At 40.2% G+C, this 16,339-nt stretch overlaps 1 protein-coding gene across 1 annotated transcript in view; it reads right to left on the reverse strand.

Moving 5' to 3' along the window:
- MYL7 (myosin light chain 7) overlaps positions 1-16,339 on the reverse strand; it is a 43,876-nt gene that overhangs the window by 16,939 nt on the left and 10,598 nt on the right. Inside the window, exons 2-5 of the mRNA XM_078665825.1 lie at positions 13,961-14,065; positions 11,542-11,617; positions 9,038-9,142; positions 7,734-7,812 (exon numbers count right to left, since the gene is read on the reverse strand). Of these exons, the coding sequence (XP_078521951.1) occupies positions 7,734-7,812; positions 9,038-9,142; positions 11,542-11,617; positions 13,961-14,065 (365 nt within the window). The remainder of the gene's footprint in view (positions 1-7,733; positions 7,813-9,037; positions 9,143-11,541; positions 11,618-13,960; positions 14,066-16,339) is intronic.

The following is a 16,339-nucleotide window of genomic DNA, read 5'->3' on the forward strand; positions in this document are numbered from 1 at the left end:
GGCACGCTATTCCTTACTACCCCTTTTTAACTCTTGTGGATACTGAGCTTCTGCCACTAAGGTCAAACCGTACACAAAAATATTATAGAGTGTAGGATTGCAGAAGGTGGCTGACCTGTTTGTTAGTGGTTAGTTCTTAACACTAGAGGATTACCAGGAAAAGGTGGGCCGCTCAGCACTGGAAATAATTACATAAACCAGACTTTATGCCGAAATCCAGGCTTTGTGGGATGATTTTCCCAACCCTCCAGTTGAGTTTGAAATGTTGACGAAGGTTGGTGGAAGGGACGAGTTTAGGGGCTTGGTATCGTTTTTCTATGCTGGCATGTTGTCGTCCCTGCCAAGTACATTAGACAAAACTCGACGTCAGTGGAAAATGTCTCGGGGAGGGCTGATCTGAACGTACTGTTGTGCACAGGTCAAAGGCGTCCCATTCACATATAAGCACAAATGTACACATTTTGAATACTCACATCAAACTTACTATACTCTGGAACGTATGTCCTGGTTTTGTTCAATGGGTGGAGCGGAATGTAAATGATGTGGGCTTGAATCTGCTTCGTTCATACATATGTTGTGGTAATGCCTCAGACTGCAGAGCTATCATGAACGCATTTTCAAAAAAAAGACTGAAATGACAGAGTTGCAACTGAACCCTGAGCCTCAGACAGCATTGTTGGGAGATGCATCCCAGATACCAGATGTAAACTTGTGTGTTTAATTCTCTTATTGGCCAAATGTAGGGTGGCACTGGTATGGATGTAAAAAAAAACAAGCATTTGTAATGCAATAGGTCTCGCAATTACAAGAGTTTGACCTAATAAAAGGCATTGTCATTTGCAATGTCAATGGCTTAAACTCTCGCAAAAGCGAGACCTATTGCATTGAAAATGCTTGTTAGACTTTGTACTAGTGTACGTTTACAGGAAATGATGCTTATTAGTACTCACTTAGTAATAAATGTCTTTAGCCTGTCACCTTTTCACACTTTTCCCCTGGTACACACCACAGGCGATCTGTGTTTGGACTTGTCAGTGCTCAAACACTGTTGAAGCAACCTACATGTCAGATCATTTGACTTTGTCACTGCTTGTTCTGCTTCCTTAGAGCTTTCCAGGTTGGAGGCTGAACTTAAGAATATGGGGGTACAGGTGCGCGTGCTTCCAGATTGTGCGCCACCTGTCTGACCAACATAGAAGGTAATATGTCTGGGGACATCACACTGCACCTCACAACTCACTTCCGGAAACGAGTAGTGCTGCTTGGCAGAAAGCAACTGCCTTGTTGCTCTCCGCACCTGGTTTCCATTGCTACAGTATTCCCAGCCTGTCCTGCTGCTCCGGAGCACGGAAAGGCGTGCATGCCCAATGCACCAATGGTTTCCCGTGATCGACAGGTCTGCTGAACTGCAATGGTTAGAATATTTATTAGGACTGTCCGAAATCGCCACTATTTCACTGGTCTTCTAGGATAGACATTGAATTCAAAATAAATCCCAGATACCAACAAGCAACTGCTTCAAGGGGAAAAATTATTATTGTCAAATGATAGACAAGGGTGAAACAGTGGCACTGGTGCTTTTAGACCTTTTTTTTTTTTTTTTATATTTTTTTATTATTTTCAGTGGCAGAGGCATACATAACACAGGGATGAGAAAAGAAGAACCGCATAAAAACATAAAAAAAACCTGTAACAGTCGTTCACATAATTGCTAATAGTTGCAAATACATCGTTGACAGAGCCTGATAAAGAATTAAAAGAAAAAAGAAAAAAAAATAAGCCAATAGAATATATGAGATACAGATAGAAAATATCCCTTTTTTTTACAGATGTGACCATCAAAAAGAAAAAAAAAAGAAAATAAATTAGATCCAGTTATCAATAGGTGACCATAATTTCCTGGCAAATATCTTCTTTCTGTGGCCTTTCAATTTATACACTGCTTTGTCCATTCTATATACATTTAGTAGCTTTCCCAACCATTGCTCAAATGATGGTGGGTCAGCATCGAGCCATCTTGAGGTAATACAGAAACGGTAGATAGACATTGCAATAAACAGAAAATGTTCTTGATCAACAGATAGACTCTCGGGAGGAACATATAAACCAAAAATAATCAGAGATGGACATAGCTTGATATTAGCATTAAGCAAATTAGTCAAAAACTTTTCTATCCTATCTATATATACAAATAATTTAAGACAACCAAAAAACATATGACACGAGTCTGCTGCTAAAATACCACATCGACTACAGTTAGAACCTTTCATGGCTTTCCATTTGGCCAGTTTTGCAGGCGTATAATAGAGATCTAAAGATGCCATATAATGTTGGCTTTTAAGGGAACTGTTGACTAATGTTTTATTACTGATATCGAACGCCCTTGCCAGATCTATCCCCTCTATGCCCAATTTCCTTTCCCATTTCTGGGCTTGTTGGTCAAGATCATCATGTAGCCTGTCAGCCATTGACTGATAGATTGTACCAATACGGCTATTCCTCCTACCGCTCTGCATAACAATATTGGTCTCCATTTCGTCACTATGTAAGAGATTTTTTTTTTCCAGAAAACTACGAATTTGTAGATATTTAAAAAATTCGTTTCTCGAGAGACCAAATATATCTTGAAGTTCAGTGAAAGACATTAAAGCCCCATTTTGGTACAATTGTCCAATTGAATGGATCTGTCCTAAACAAAATCGAATCGTAGAGATATCTTGCAGGGTGCCAGATGCCGAGATATGACAACAGATGGGTGTATAAAAATTATATTTTGGAATTATCCGTAAAGCTTTATTAATTTGTCTCCATACCAAAAAAGCAGAAAGTAAAACCTTAAATTTCGTTTTCTTATAGTAGCTGGGCTCCATAAATATTAATAGACATTGGCGCACATGAGCTCCCATAAGCATTTCGAAAATGGATGGTGACAAAAAAATCTCACTGACATGATCATGAAATAATAGAACCTTAATTGATTTAAGAGTTATGGCCCAGTAGTACATTCTAAAATTCGGGACTCCCAGCCCACCACGACCTTGCGGTAAAATACACCATTTTAAAGATCTTCTTGAGCGACGGTACCCCCAAAGGAATCTGGACAACATCCTGTCTATTTTATTAAAGAGAAACATAGAAAAAAAGAGCGGTATGGTTCGAAAAAAATAAAGGAATTTTGGAAAAATCAACATCTTGATAACATTAGCCCGTCCAAATAAGGATAGATGTAAATTATTTATCCTTTCCAGGGTTCTATTAGAAGATATAAGTAATGGATCCAAATTTAATCCGACAATGTCATCGACTTTGGATGATATAGTTACACCAAGGTATGTAGCGGTCTCATTTATCGGAATATCAATCGGAGTCCCAGTTTTAGAATGCACAATTTGGGTTTTTGAAATGTTTAATTTATATCCAGAAAATTTTCCAAATTCACTGGCAGTTTCTATTATTTTAGGTAGGGCAGAAGAAGAATCAGGGGTTACAATAGCCACATCGTCTGCGTAGGCTAGAACTTTGTGGTCAATCTCATGGAGTCGGACAGGTAAAATACCAGGTTCTGTAGTTAATCTGTTCAAATAAGGTTCTAGGTAAAGTGCAAATAAAAGTGGAGAGCAGGGGCACCCTTGCCTAGTCCCCCTAGTGATTGAAAATGGGCTAGAGATATCCGTGCCAACTCTTATTACGCCCTTTGCATTTAAGTAGAGTGACTGTACAGCTTGAATAAATTGTAGTGGAAAGCCCTTCCATTTTAGCACAGACCAGAGGAACCCCCAATCGACTCTGTCAAACGCTTTTTCAGCATCAAGTAGTATAACTCCGATTGGGGATTCCTTTGCCTGAGCCCAGTCCAATAGTGCAATGACGCGTTTGACATGATCTGTGGTGTCCCTGTGTTTAATAAACCCATGTTGGGTATTGGAGACCAAGCCCGGCATCACATCGTTTAGTCTATTTGCGAGAATTTTTGAATAAATTTTGCTGTCAGCTGTGATCAGGGAGATGGGCCGATACGAGCCTAATTCTTTTGGATCCTTATTCTTTTTAACAAAGACGACTATAGTGGCCATAGACCAGGAGTCGGGAGCTTTGTCTTGGAATGCTAAATTAAAGATTTTAAGCAGCTCTGGTTTCAACAAAAATCTAAATGTCCGATAAAATTCAAGAGGGATCTGGTCAGGCCCCATAGCTTTGCCAGCTGCTAAACTTATAATAGCCCCTTCAATCTCTTCCCAGCTTATTGACCTGGCAAACGAGTCTATATCCTCCGTACTCAGAGAAAGTTGATTAGTAGACTTAAAGTAATCTAAGGGATTAAGAGTCTTGTCAACTTCATTATTGATATCGTTATAGAGCATTTTATAGAAACCATGAAATGCCTCTAATATGCCTTCCCTACTTTCGTGAAGGACTCCATTTAGATCCTTAACACACTGTATTTCGTTGTAAGACGATTTTTGTCGTAGACGCTGTGCTAAAATTTTTCCTGTACGTTCGCTAAATTCGTACCGTTCCGTTTTGTGTTGTTTGAATTTTGCAGCTACTTCCTCAGCGATGTGTATACGGAGGCCTGACCGTTCAATAGTTAATCTTGTTTGTACATCTTCTATATTAGCATTATGGTGCTTTTAGACCTTAGTGCCGCATTTGACACTGTATCACATGCGGTACTAATAAAAACCCTTCGTCTAATGGGTATCTGTGGCCCTGCTTTAAATTGGATCACACCCCTACTTGAAAATAGAACTTTTCAAATTTTTTCAAACTCTTCGTACTCTGATACCTATACTTTTAAACATGGCGTCCCTCAGGGCTCAATTTTAAGCCCATTACTTTTTAATTTATACATCAGCCCTCTTGCACAAATTGCTAAAGACTCTGGATTGATAATGTTTTCATATGCTGATGATTCTCAGCTTCTCTTTTCGCTTCCACCAACAGACAATAAAGATCATTCTATTTTGAGAACAGGGCTTACAAAAATTGCTGGATGGATGAAAAATAACCTCTTAAAATTAAACAGTGAAAAAACTGAACTCATAATCCTAGGAAAAAATAAAGAACTATGGGGACCCCAACATTGGCCCCCAGAAATGGGCTCTCCTCCTATTCCAACTAACCAGGCTCGTAACCTTGGCTTTGTGGTTGATGACACTCTTAGTATGCACCAGCAGGCCATAAAAACATCAGCCACCTGTTTTGTCGTCTTGAAGTGGCTAAAGAAAATATGCTGGATGCCACCAGCTCACACTAAAAGAACTGTCATCAACGCCCTTATAACATCTCGATTGGATTATGCCAATGTATTATATTTAGGGGCCAACAAAGCCACAGTCCGTAAACTACAGACTGTGCAGAATGCTGCTGCAAGACTGCTAGGTAAAATCCCTATTCATGCACCCACCACCAAACTCATACGAGAATTACACTGGTTAAAAATTGAGAGCAGAATTAAGTTCAAATCATTATGCTTCATGCATAAAATCTCAGCAAACAAAGCTCCTAAATATCTCCTAAATCTGGTGCAACGTTACCATCCACCCAGAACGCTGAGATCTGCAACAGCGAATAAATTTGCTGTGCCTAAAATAAGATTGTCACGCATGGGAGGCAGATCCTTCGCCTATCTTGGCCCCTCCCTGTGGAACTCCATGCCACAAGTTCTGCGTTCAGAGGCTAACTACACCAGTTTTAGGAAAGCCATAAAAACCTGGCTGTTTAACATCTAAGTCAGCTGTCCAAACTCACTTTACTGAATCACAAGCGCCGGGAAACCCTTTGTTGGGTAGCTGTTTGCGCTATACAAACTAAATAAATAAAATAAATAAATAAAAAAAGCATTCTAGAGGCAAGCATTTCCCGCTTTTAAACATCCATCTGCCGGGGCGAAAATTACCTGTTACAGGATAACAGTGAAAAAAGTCATTAAGCAAGATTCCGCTTGTTCAGTGAAACCTTCAATCAACCCTAAAATGCATGACACGGATCCGCTTTAAAACGCTCACATTTTTGCGCGCACATGGAAATGGCCCCTCATGTGCACAAAAAGCCTCTCTACATCAATGTTCAGCAGCAGGAGATTATCCAGGTAATAGGCCGCACTGGATTTCGGATGGGTATCCTTCTTGGAAGCTGGAGTACAAACTGTTCTGTAATAGTCTTTCAGAGTGCTTGCGCTGGAATAACTTAAGAGCCCCCCACCGTTGCTAGGCAACCTGCGACGTTGGGCCAATCCCAGCGCGGCTCGCGGTGATGTAGGAGCCCACAGCAGATGAAGCTCCCGGCGGTGATCTCTTGTCTTTATGGGGCTGTATGTTTGAAACACATGACCCCATAAAGATATGAAAACGTTTGCGACAGGAGGAAAGCAGGCGAGCCTGTCCAAGTGGGCCATCTGCAAAAGCCAAAAGTACACGTCATGGAAAGCTCTTTTCCAATGGCTGGCCACCGTTTAACATAAACGGTGACACCAGCCAATGGAAAACAGGGGTGGGGCTTAAAGCCCTTTACCAAAACTCCTCAAAATCATTAAATCTCACCGAGCGACCAATGGAAAAGAGGGGTGGGGCTTAAAGCCCTTTACCAAAACTCCTCAAAATCATTAAATCTCGCCGAGCGCGCTGCGCATGTGTGCAGCAACGCTAGCCGAGACCTAAAAACCATCTACCGTAGATCAATGGAACGCGGCTATGCATTGTTGTGAACAGGTATGATTATCAAGTTAGGAGCAGCATCCCAGAGCACGGCCCCGAGATTCCTGGTCACTCTTTTGTGCATATATAATGTCACTGATAGTTGGGGAGAAGGTAGACAATGTAAGCCCAAAGATAGAAAGACCCTCCTCGCAGAGCAAAGAGGATAACACTAAAGAGAAAATGGAATTAAAACATACTCTGTAATATTAGACGTTTGCGATAATGTATCTGCTAGAGGGTAAAAAGGGAAATGAAGCTATATATATTAGATGGAGTAAATGTGTGTGCATCAAAACACGCTCTAGTCGTCCTTAAGATGTATGATAGTATGAAATAATGATGTATAATGGGCTGCTGCAATATATATTGTATTGGTTACGAAAAAAGAAAAACAAACTTAAAAAAATAAATAAATGAACGAATGGCCAATTCCAGATGGCAGAGAATAGACTTCCAAGAATCCCTGGAAGCGTTTTACAGCTAAAGACAACTGCACTAACACCATGTAAAACCCAGTAAGAGAAGATTACAGATTTGGACTCCTTGCCAAGTTCATCTGAAAGAGCTACTGGTCATTCAGGAACAATTCCTAATCCAGTGCAATTATGAGCTAAAAACCCCACAACCAGGTTGTCCATCATACGCATACCCCCACTGTTACACATTGTCTAATAAATGCACTTGGATAGGTAATGATTCAGAAAATAGCCTCCAACTCAAAATCCAGAAAGCAAAAAAGACTGCGAACTAGGTCGTCTTAAGGAAAGCACAAAAAACTGGTACTGTCTCCTTGAAGGACCAAGATGCGACCGGAGTCTGTTCTCCTTCCTGAAGGACTCTAAAACTGACCTATTCTGAATCTGCTTAGAGGACAAGGTTGTTCATCTAGAGTATGACAGACCTTTGATAGGCGATGGAGTCATGAAAGGTAGGTCATAGTTCGCATCCACTACTTTGTAGGTATAGGTTGCGATAAGCACAGACTGTGCCATCTATAATGTTCCTCATTACATGTGATGTGCTCATGTTACTCACTCATCTTTGTGTACGTGACCGGTACCATTGGGGTCCAACAATTTAAATGCATTGACAATGGAGTCTTCAGGGTCTGAGCCTGTGGTATAAAAAACAAAAACGAAAATATGGTATCCAGAGCTTCATTGATACACACCCACCTAACCCATCCAAAGCAGTGCCTTGTTTGCAAACTGCCTCATCTTTAACAGCCCCCCACCAGCCATTACTAATCCAGGAAGATGGTTTGGTTTCTATTTCTTGAGGGTTGTTACATTTGTGGCATCTATAGGCGACATTTGCTGTCAATCTTAATAGGTAGCTGATCTTTACTTCACCCATTTCCTCCATCTGACATTTACTAAGACTGCTTTTCCTGTGTTATACTATCACTTTACCCAAAGAATCAGACACAGTATCTTTTAAGGAAAGTATAAGCCAGTATTTGGTTTATAAAAATATTTCTAAATAACTTACAATAATAGTTCTTGTTTCATTCAGACATCTAATTAATTAATTTAAATTAAAAAAAGGTTTATTAAGTGGATGAATTACAATTAAATGAATATACTCTGATAACATGTATGGTTAAACGTGGTAAAAGTATTAGAAATCGATACATTTAACTTGAAAAATAATATATAAAAGGCTAGGAGTAGTACTGGAATTAGAATAATGTTAAAATAAATGTGATTTCATTTAAAGTTAGGCTGAGAATGAATTACAATTTCTAAAATGTCAAGCTATTTTCATTAAATTATTAAAAGTACCTTGACAGTAGGGTTAGCATTAGAGTTTCAATACAGTAATTAATTATATTGTATTTATTAGCAAAATAAGGATAGCACTTAGGGCTAATATTTATTAAAAAAACATTTAACTGATGGTTGGGGTTAGTGGTGGTGTTATACTAAAGTAACTAGTACATTTAATAAAATAAAAACATTGCTTGGGTGAAATAAAAGAGGGGAAAAACTAAAGGATATGAAGTAAAAGTAGGCAACGTAAGAACATAAGCCCCACTGTGTTTACATCCAGGATATTTGTCGGCTGAGGGCTTTCTCTACAGCATTATCCCAAGTTTCTAAAATCAGTGGAGCCATGTGAATAGCTCTGCTGTCTAAGACATGCACTTGTAAATCAATGTAATATGATAGTTATCTCTGGTGTCTAACATGATTATCTTAACCTATAAATTGTCTGCCTGCTCAAGGATATCTTTGCAGTTTAATCTTAAAATGGTGAGCTATGTGGAACCTAAACACATATAAATGTTTAAAAAAAATCACTCCGCTGTCTGAGACGCGTACAGGTCATTGACTTACCATTGAGCTTCTCGCCAAATAACGTCAGGAAGACAGTGAAGTTGATGGGTCCTTTCCCCTCTTTCAGCATTTCATCCAGCTCCTCATCCTTCACGTTCACTTTACCTGCAAGAAAGAACCAGACAGCAATCACTATATGTTTTATTGAGGTATGTTCAGTCTTTTTACAAGTTTGTTTCTAAAAGAATGCAAAAGCTGCCTAATGTGTTATTAAGGCAGGTCACCACATCTGGCGTTATGCCAACCTGTGAACAGCAAGGAAAAGCTAGGAACAACTACAGAACTTTGGAATGGCCGTAGTTCATGTAATGTAATGTAATGTATACTTGTAAAGCGCACTGTTACCTCGTTACGTGGCGTCCTGGCGCTGTATACCGCTGGGGAACCCGTCCTGGCTTTCCCTGTGAGAGGGCACCCCCAAGGTGAAACCAGGCATCCCCGGCGCTGCTAGGGCCGTTGTGGAGATTAAGCAAGCTATTGCCCAGAGTTGCAGAGTGGGACCCATGGTTAGCGTAGGCACCTAGGCGAGAATTATCGAGTCCGCGGACATTGACCCAAGACCCTGCCGCGTCGGGAATTGAACCCTGGTCCCGGGCCGAACTCTGCTTCAGGGTCTGCCGCTTCTAACCAGTGAGCCACACTTCTCCACTTCTCCTCATCATCCGAGCATTAACAATGTGCACACTTGTTGCTTGAGCTCAACATCAGATAATTATTTCTGTAGGAGCATGTGCTTTGAGTACTTGGTTAGTATTTTTTTGGTACAGTTCAGATGTTGTATACATTACTAATGCACTAAGTGGGTAGGTTCTTGTTCATGCTATCACAATGCTGTCACCTCAGCACTGGCTAATGGAACAGCAACATTAACACAAGTTGTTCACATCACATTCTGCATCATTTGATAATGAATGACAAAAGTAGCCCCAATAATGCTTGATGACCTCATGGTGTACACATCTCTGCACTGACCAATCGGAAGAAAGAACATGCTTAAAATCACACCCCCATTCTTTTCTGCTTGATCATTTTTATTTTCAATGTGAGTCATTCTTTTCCTATAGTGCTTCATTACATCATAGCGGTCGCTCTCCCTGTATTTGCGAATAGATAGACAATAGGTAGGCCGCTTTAACATGTTTGGTGAATTCTAAATGAGAGCTTCTTGTCACTAATCAATAGGGAGGCAGCTTTGTTTACTAATCTTCAATGTTGCAAAAAAGCACCTAAGGTAGAGTGAAATCAATCATTTAAACTGACACCCATGCCAATGTCAACCTGGTTCCTACAAAGACCCTGTAATTAGAGATGAGCTTTGTAAACTATTGAAGTGCATTTGATTGTTAACCCTTGTACTGCTGGTGTGTTACGTTTGAAAAATGTCTGCAAGGTCATTCAGGCATAAATATTTACATATTTTGATGAATAATTTAGCCCTTCTGTTATATGTATATGTGCACATGCCACCTGCTGATAAAACCCACTTTATTATTGCATACAAAAAATAGCCATTCTGTAGGGAAAGGGTTAATGAGGATTAAGTAAGAGAGAAGGTAATGTTATTTACTTGTATTTGTAATACTCTCGTCTCCATGTAATTCATGAACAACCTTCCTCCCTCCTCATTAAAGCCAGGTGAATAAATTAATCACAGAGAAAGTGATTAAGGCTCGATGTACAGGTTGGGTCTCAAGCCAGCCAATGTTTTTGTACACAAACTGGTTTCTAAACCCACCTTTATTTGGTGATGTGATTGTTTTACTAATCGGTCTCATTGCAAAATGCACAATTGTAGGAGTTTGGAAAAACATATGCAGTATGCGTGGAGCAGGAGCCTTTTTTAACCCTTTGTCCATAGCTGTACTGATCTTCTCACCTACTCGATATATTCCTGTTTCTATTTTTAATTTTCTCTTTGTAAAGCACTGTTATTCCCGGGATTAGTCACTGATGTAGTAATCTTGTAAACAAAGGACCACGGTTGAGACAAGCCATCCATGGTGGGGAGATTGATTTTGGGAGCAGCACAGAAGGAAATTGATATTACCCAATTTAGATAAGGGTTTTAACCTAGAATACATTTCTTGGATTCAATATTCAATTTATTGGGCATTGTGTTCCTTTTCTGAAGTCTTTTTGTATACATTTGTTGAAATACTAATATTTGTTAGAGAGTTTACAGATACATCACCTTCAGGGAGCCAATTAACAAGTCAAGGTTAACTCCCTTAAGTTCAGGGTTTTATGGTGACGTTCAAGCCTGCAGCCTTGGCAATTGGTCTAACCACTATAAGATGTTTGAAATACTGACCTGCAGAAATGTTGCCTCCACAATACAAAGCAAAGTAAGTCTATATAAACGGATGTGCGGTTAAGAAGTACTTACCTTGATGTTGTGGTAGGCGATACAGTGGTGGCGATGTTTTTGTATGTCAATATTTCAGCAGCAATATATTGATATATAACCACCCACCCATTAATCCCCAGCCCAATAGTTTACTCACCCAACTGCATGTAGGTCTCTTTGAGGTCTGGCTTAGTGATAATGCCATCACGGTTCTGGTCAATGCAACTGAATGCCTAAGAAAATATTTTAAAGTTCTTGTTATGTGGTTCACTGTACTTCTGCACATTCTCACTCACAAAGATGCAATAAAACAGAGCAAAGGCCAGGGTGATCATGTCAGAAGAGCAATATATGGTCTGTAATATTCAAAAAGTTTCCGGAGCTGGTGAAATGGTTTAATGGGAGAGCAGTTTTCAAACTATTTATGAAATGAAGGATGTGGCTCCTGGTTCTTCTGTAAGCACACTAAAAAGCCATAATATAACAAAGGAGAAGCATTCAATATATGGAAGTCTAAAATGTGAACATTCATATAGTCGTAACATTGAGTAAACAATTTAGAAAGATCCAATCAAAGAAAAAATAGTTTTAGCTAAAAAATCAATGGCAAATAGATTCATCCAATTTATATACTGTAAAGCACTCTAATACCCTCTGTGGTCATGTTCGCGCTATAGAAAACTTTTAAAATAAATAAATCTATGCAAGCCAATCAGACGAATATATTAAAATCATAAAGTTTTGTTACTGCACAAGAATTCTGCCTTTGTTGTTCAAAGTACCACGAACAAATGTATTAAAAAGTTCATTCTTTATTTCTATCTTGAAAAATGCAATATACACATGGACACATCCGACGCAGAACATCCCTTGCACATTGGACTTCTTCAGGGCAAATTATTATGGAATGCTCCAGCACATGGTTCGTATATTTCTTTCACGTTCATGTGGTAATAGCAAAAGTCCAGCATTGTTTCGCAGGAATGCACACAGTTGATTTGACGTGCGTTTTCAAGTCATGAAACGTGCTGGCTGTGTCCATGTCCATTTCTGCATTTTTCAGGACGGAAATAAACAATGAACTTTTTTATATATTTGTCTGTGGTACCTTGATCAACAAATTGGAACTCTTGTGCGGTAAAAAACACAAAGCTTTTGGATGATTTGAATATATTCGGCTGATTGGCTTTCATAGATAAATTGGATTCATCTAATTGCCATCGATTTTGTTAGCTAAAAAATCTTTGATTCATTTGGAACTTTCTGTCGAGTACTCAGAGTAACAATAAAACAAAAGTTCCTATTTTAGACTTTCATATATTGAGTGCTACTCCTATATTATGTTATGAAGTTTGGGGGTGTTTCTGGGATGGTTAGCCCTGGCAGTAGAATACATGTCCTTTGGGAACGATACAGTGTGTGGTGACCTATACCACACCCGTTCTAGAGCTATTACCGCAAACACTAAAAAGCCAGTTCAGGGTGTAAATGGTTATTGTTGGTATTGAATACACTCTGGAGGAAACAGTTAGGACACTCTAACCCATCAAGTATATAGCAACAAAGCACAGTGAGAATTAAGAGTGCCTAGATTCAAAGTGAAAATCACACATATTATTTCTGTTATGCATTCGCACACATAACACAAATATTAAATGTGTTGACTGTAATGTTCTTCACTTTACATTCACAGGGATCTTTATTCCTTTTTCTTCTCTGGTTACAGGGCTTTTCATAGCATATTTCAGCCAACACAAGTCTCGCCCAGGAGCTGTAAAACCTCAGGCTTTTTTAAGGTGGGAATAAATTGTTCTGATCCCTGAGTTTGAAAGAGAATTTTGATTTGGGGTATTTTACAGCAAGTGAAGACATAAGAAGTTTAGAACATGTGAAATTTTGAACATTGGGCATTAAGGATTGATTTGCATCATTTTATGTCTAGCTCACCTTTCTATTGTATCTGCAACCAAATAGGACAATTGAGACAAATGAATAGTTTGCAACCTGCGTCACTTCATGAATATGAAACTGTGTAAACAAATTGTGTCTGAAATTATTCCACATATTTCCCATGTGTGAACAGTGATACGAGGATTTTTTCTTTGATAATCAGTGGAAATTATAAAAGTCTTGCCCACTATAAAATGCAAAAGGCCTAAAAGTCCATTTTTGTTTGTAAATGTCACTTAATGCTGACATTATCTCTTTTGCAAGTTTTCCCAACTTTACCAGATTAGAAAATTGAGGCACAGTGAGGAAAATAGATTTATTCCAGGATCAAACACTTACAGTAAATTGGGGAACCGAGGAATTATTTAATAAACAGTTGTCCTAGTCCTACAGACGCCAGCCTGACTACTAAGCCACCTCATTGTGGATACCATATTATTCCATATTTCTACACTGAGTAATATCTTTCATGTGGTAGTAGTGATTTTGAAGGGACGCTAGCACTCTTGGACACTAGCCTTGTAAGCAACATGGTCTTGCGCTTTTGGTGCAGACTGAGAGTTATCTAACATGCCTCCCTAAGTCCCAAAGCTCACAACTGATTCTTAGTTCTGTGGCCAGTTTACCTCCTTGAATTCCTGGATCTGTGACTGCTCAAACATGGAGAAGACATTGGAAGATCCCCTCTGCTTGGCTGCTGCCTTGCTCCTCGTTCCCGCTTTCCGGCTGGCCTGTTGTAGAGATAAGTAACAGTAAGCATTAAATGTTAGTTGGGCGGGGAGATCGGGAAACATCTTTAAAGGTCTCTCTCTACAAGGTGAATGAGAGCTAGGGGTGACTAGGTCATATTTTTACATGGTAGAGGGCATGTTCCCATGGATCTGTTTAAGCAGTAGTTATAGCCATCTTGTCGGGTGGGATAATTGATATGTGTCCCGTAGCAAAGGGAAAGTAGAGCTACAGTCTGCATGGGCAGGGTCTAATTGCCAATGTGTGATAGGGTAGTTGGGTTTGCCTAAAGCTTTGATGGGCTACAACATTCTGTTGGAATAAACCAATTGGAAACTTAGAAGGGTGGAGGCCTCCAAGGAGAAATGTACTTAGCACTCTGAAAGGATGAACCACTCAGCAATGCTCTATGATGGACCTACCTCACCTCCAACTTAGAACAAAACCTGTGGTGCCTCCTAAGATTAGATCAGGATGATGAGAGGAGCCGTAATTCTGCAAATCTTATGATTTCGCCCAGAGATTTCGACTAAAGGCAGCTGAACTCTCCGGTTGAAATACCATGAAATAATAAGGAACAACCAGGGAAATTGGAACCAAAATTATGGGTTACTCCAGTAATTCCTCATTACTTATGTGGATCCACAAGGTCCATCTTGTAAGCCCCCTTTATGTCTGCCTCTGGGGTACCCAGGTCCACAGGGTTGGGATCAGGGACAGTTCTAAGACTAATGGGGCCCCCGCCAGAAAGGGAATGCAAGGCATTTCTAATTTGCATACAGCATGACATCATAGCAATTGCCATCAATTAAACTATGAGCTATCCGGCCTTCGTTGAAGTGACTTTGCAAGAAGCAACTTTCCTGATATGGCTATCAGTACAACAATAAAAACATAAATAATAACCCTAATAAAATAAGTACATATATTTTAAAGTTCTATTACATTACAATCAGTCATGCTGGGAGGAAAGGTTTAGCTAGTTGTCCAAAACCTATATCTTTAATCAAATGTTAACAAATTGTCCCCATATTGGTTCTCTATTATGTATGTATGTGGTATTTAAGTGGCATGGGTTGTTTTGAAAGTAAGGCAAATGGGAAACTTTCACTCCCCCGTCCACGGACTGGACGTAAAGTACATCCATAATTTGGGTGTATTGGATCCATGACCTGACAGGGCCACCACACTTGCTACACTATTGATATCTATGCTTCTCAGAGGGGCCTCTTGCCCTGGGCCATGCAGCCATGGTCCATAACTGCGAGGCCCAGAGGAAGAGGCTCCATACCCAGGGACTCTCAGCAGTGGGCATTGGCTGCAAGGACCAGGGGAGGATGGGATTTTACTGGGCTTCACTCTTCTGGATAATGGCTGCACAATGCATTGGATATTGATGTAGTGGCATAGCGAGGGCATCATAGGCCATGATGCAAGTAAATGACGCTGGACAGTAAAACACATCCCCATTTTGGGTGCATTGGGTCCCTAACATCTCTGAGTCCTAATGCCACTGCACGTGCTGTACTATTAATAGTTATACCTCTGAGAGAGGCCCCATCCCATGAGCTTCGAACCACAATTCAATGTGGCAAGACCTCTTGGTGGGCGCCATCTCTCTGAACCCAAGCCATGGCGGCAAGACCCAGTGGAACAATGGCCTCTCCTGTACCTGACAGTTCTGAAATAGGGCATAGAGGCCTACGGAAGAGAAGCAAGTAGCATAGCAACAGTGCCATGGACCCTGGTGCACATTACAAGTATTCACAATAAAATATAGGCATAATTTGGGTATATTGGGCAACTAATACCCCTGGGGCCCTCTGCCATTGCACCTTCTGCACTACGGATGGCTATGCCTCTGACATGGACTCGTTCACATAGTGGTATTACAGCACGGTGAGGCAATTGCAAGTGGGCATAGGAAAGGGTCCTCCTCTCCAGGTCTTCACAGTCATGGTGTAGTGCTGCAAAGAATTGGGAAGGGCCCAAGGCGCAGGGGAAGGTGGTACTCTTTAATTGGGCTGTGAGCCATGGTTTAACACTTTAAGGCCCAAGCAGCTGGCCAACTTCCCATCATCACTTTACAGGACACTTTGTACCGGTGGCAACACGTTGCCTGTGCAGACACACACTGGCAGGGCAACATCAGCAGAGTGTTTTTTGGAGAGCAAGAGGGCTATGAGTTGCGTTGCACATTTTTGGGGTTTCTTTCTAAATCTCCTAAACCTAAAGCAGTCCATCTTAAAAGACAATTTTACTTCAGATAGAGTTTA

This window comes from Lissotriton helveticus, chromosome 11 (genome assembly GCF_964261635.1).
Source record: "Lissotriton helveticus chromosome 11, aLisHel1.1, whole genome shotgun sequence".
Classification (NCBI taxonomy): domain Eukaryota; kingdom Metazoa; phylum Chordata; class Amphibia; order Caudata; family Salamandridae; genus Lissotriton; species Lissotriton helveticus.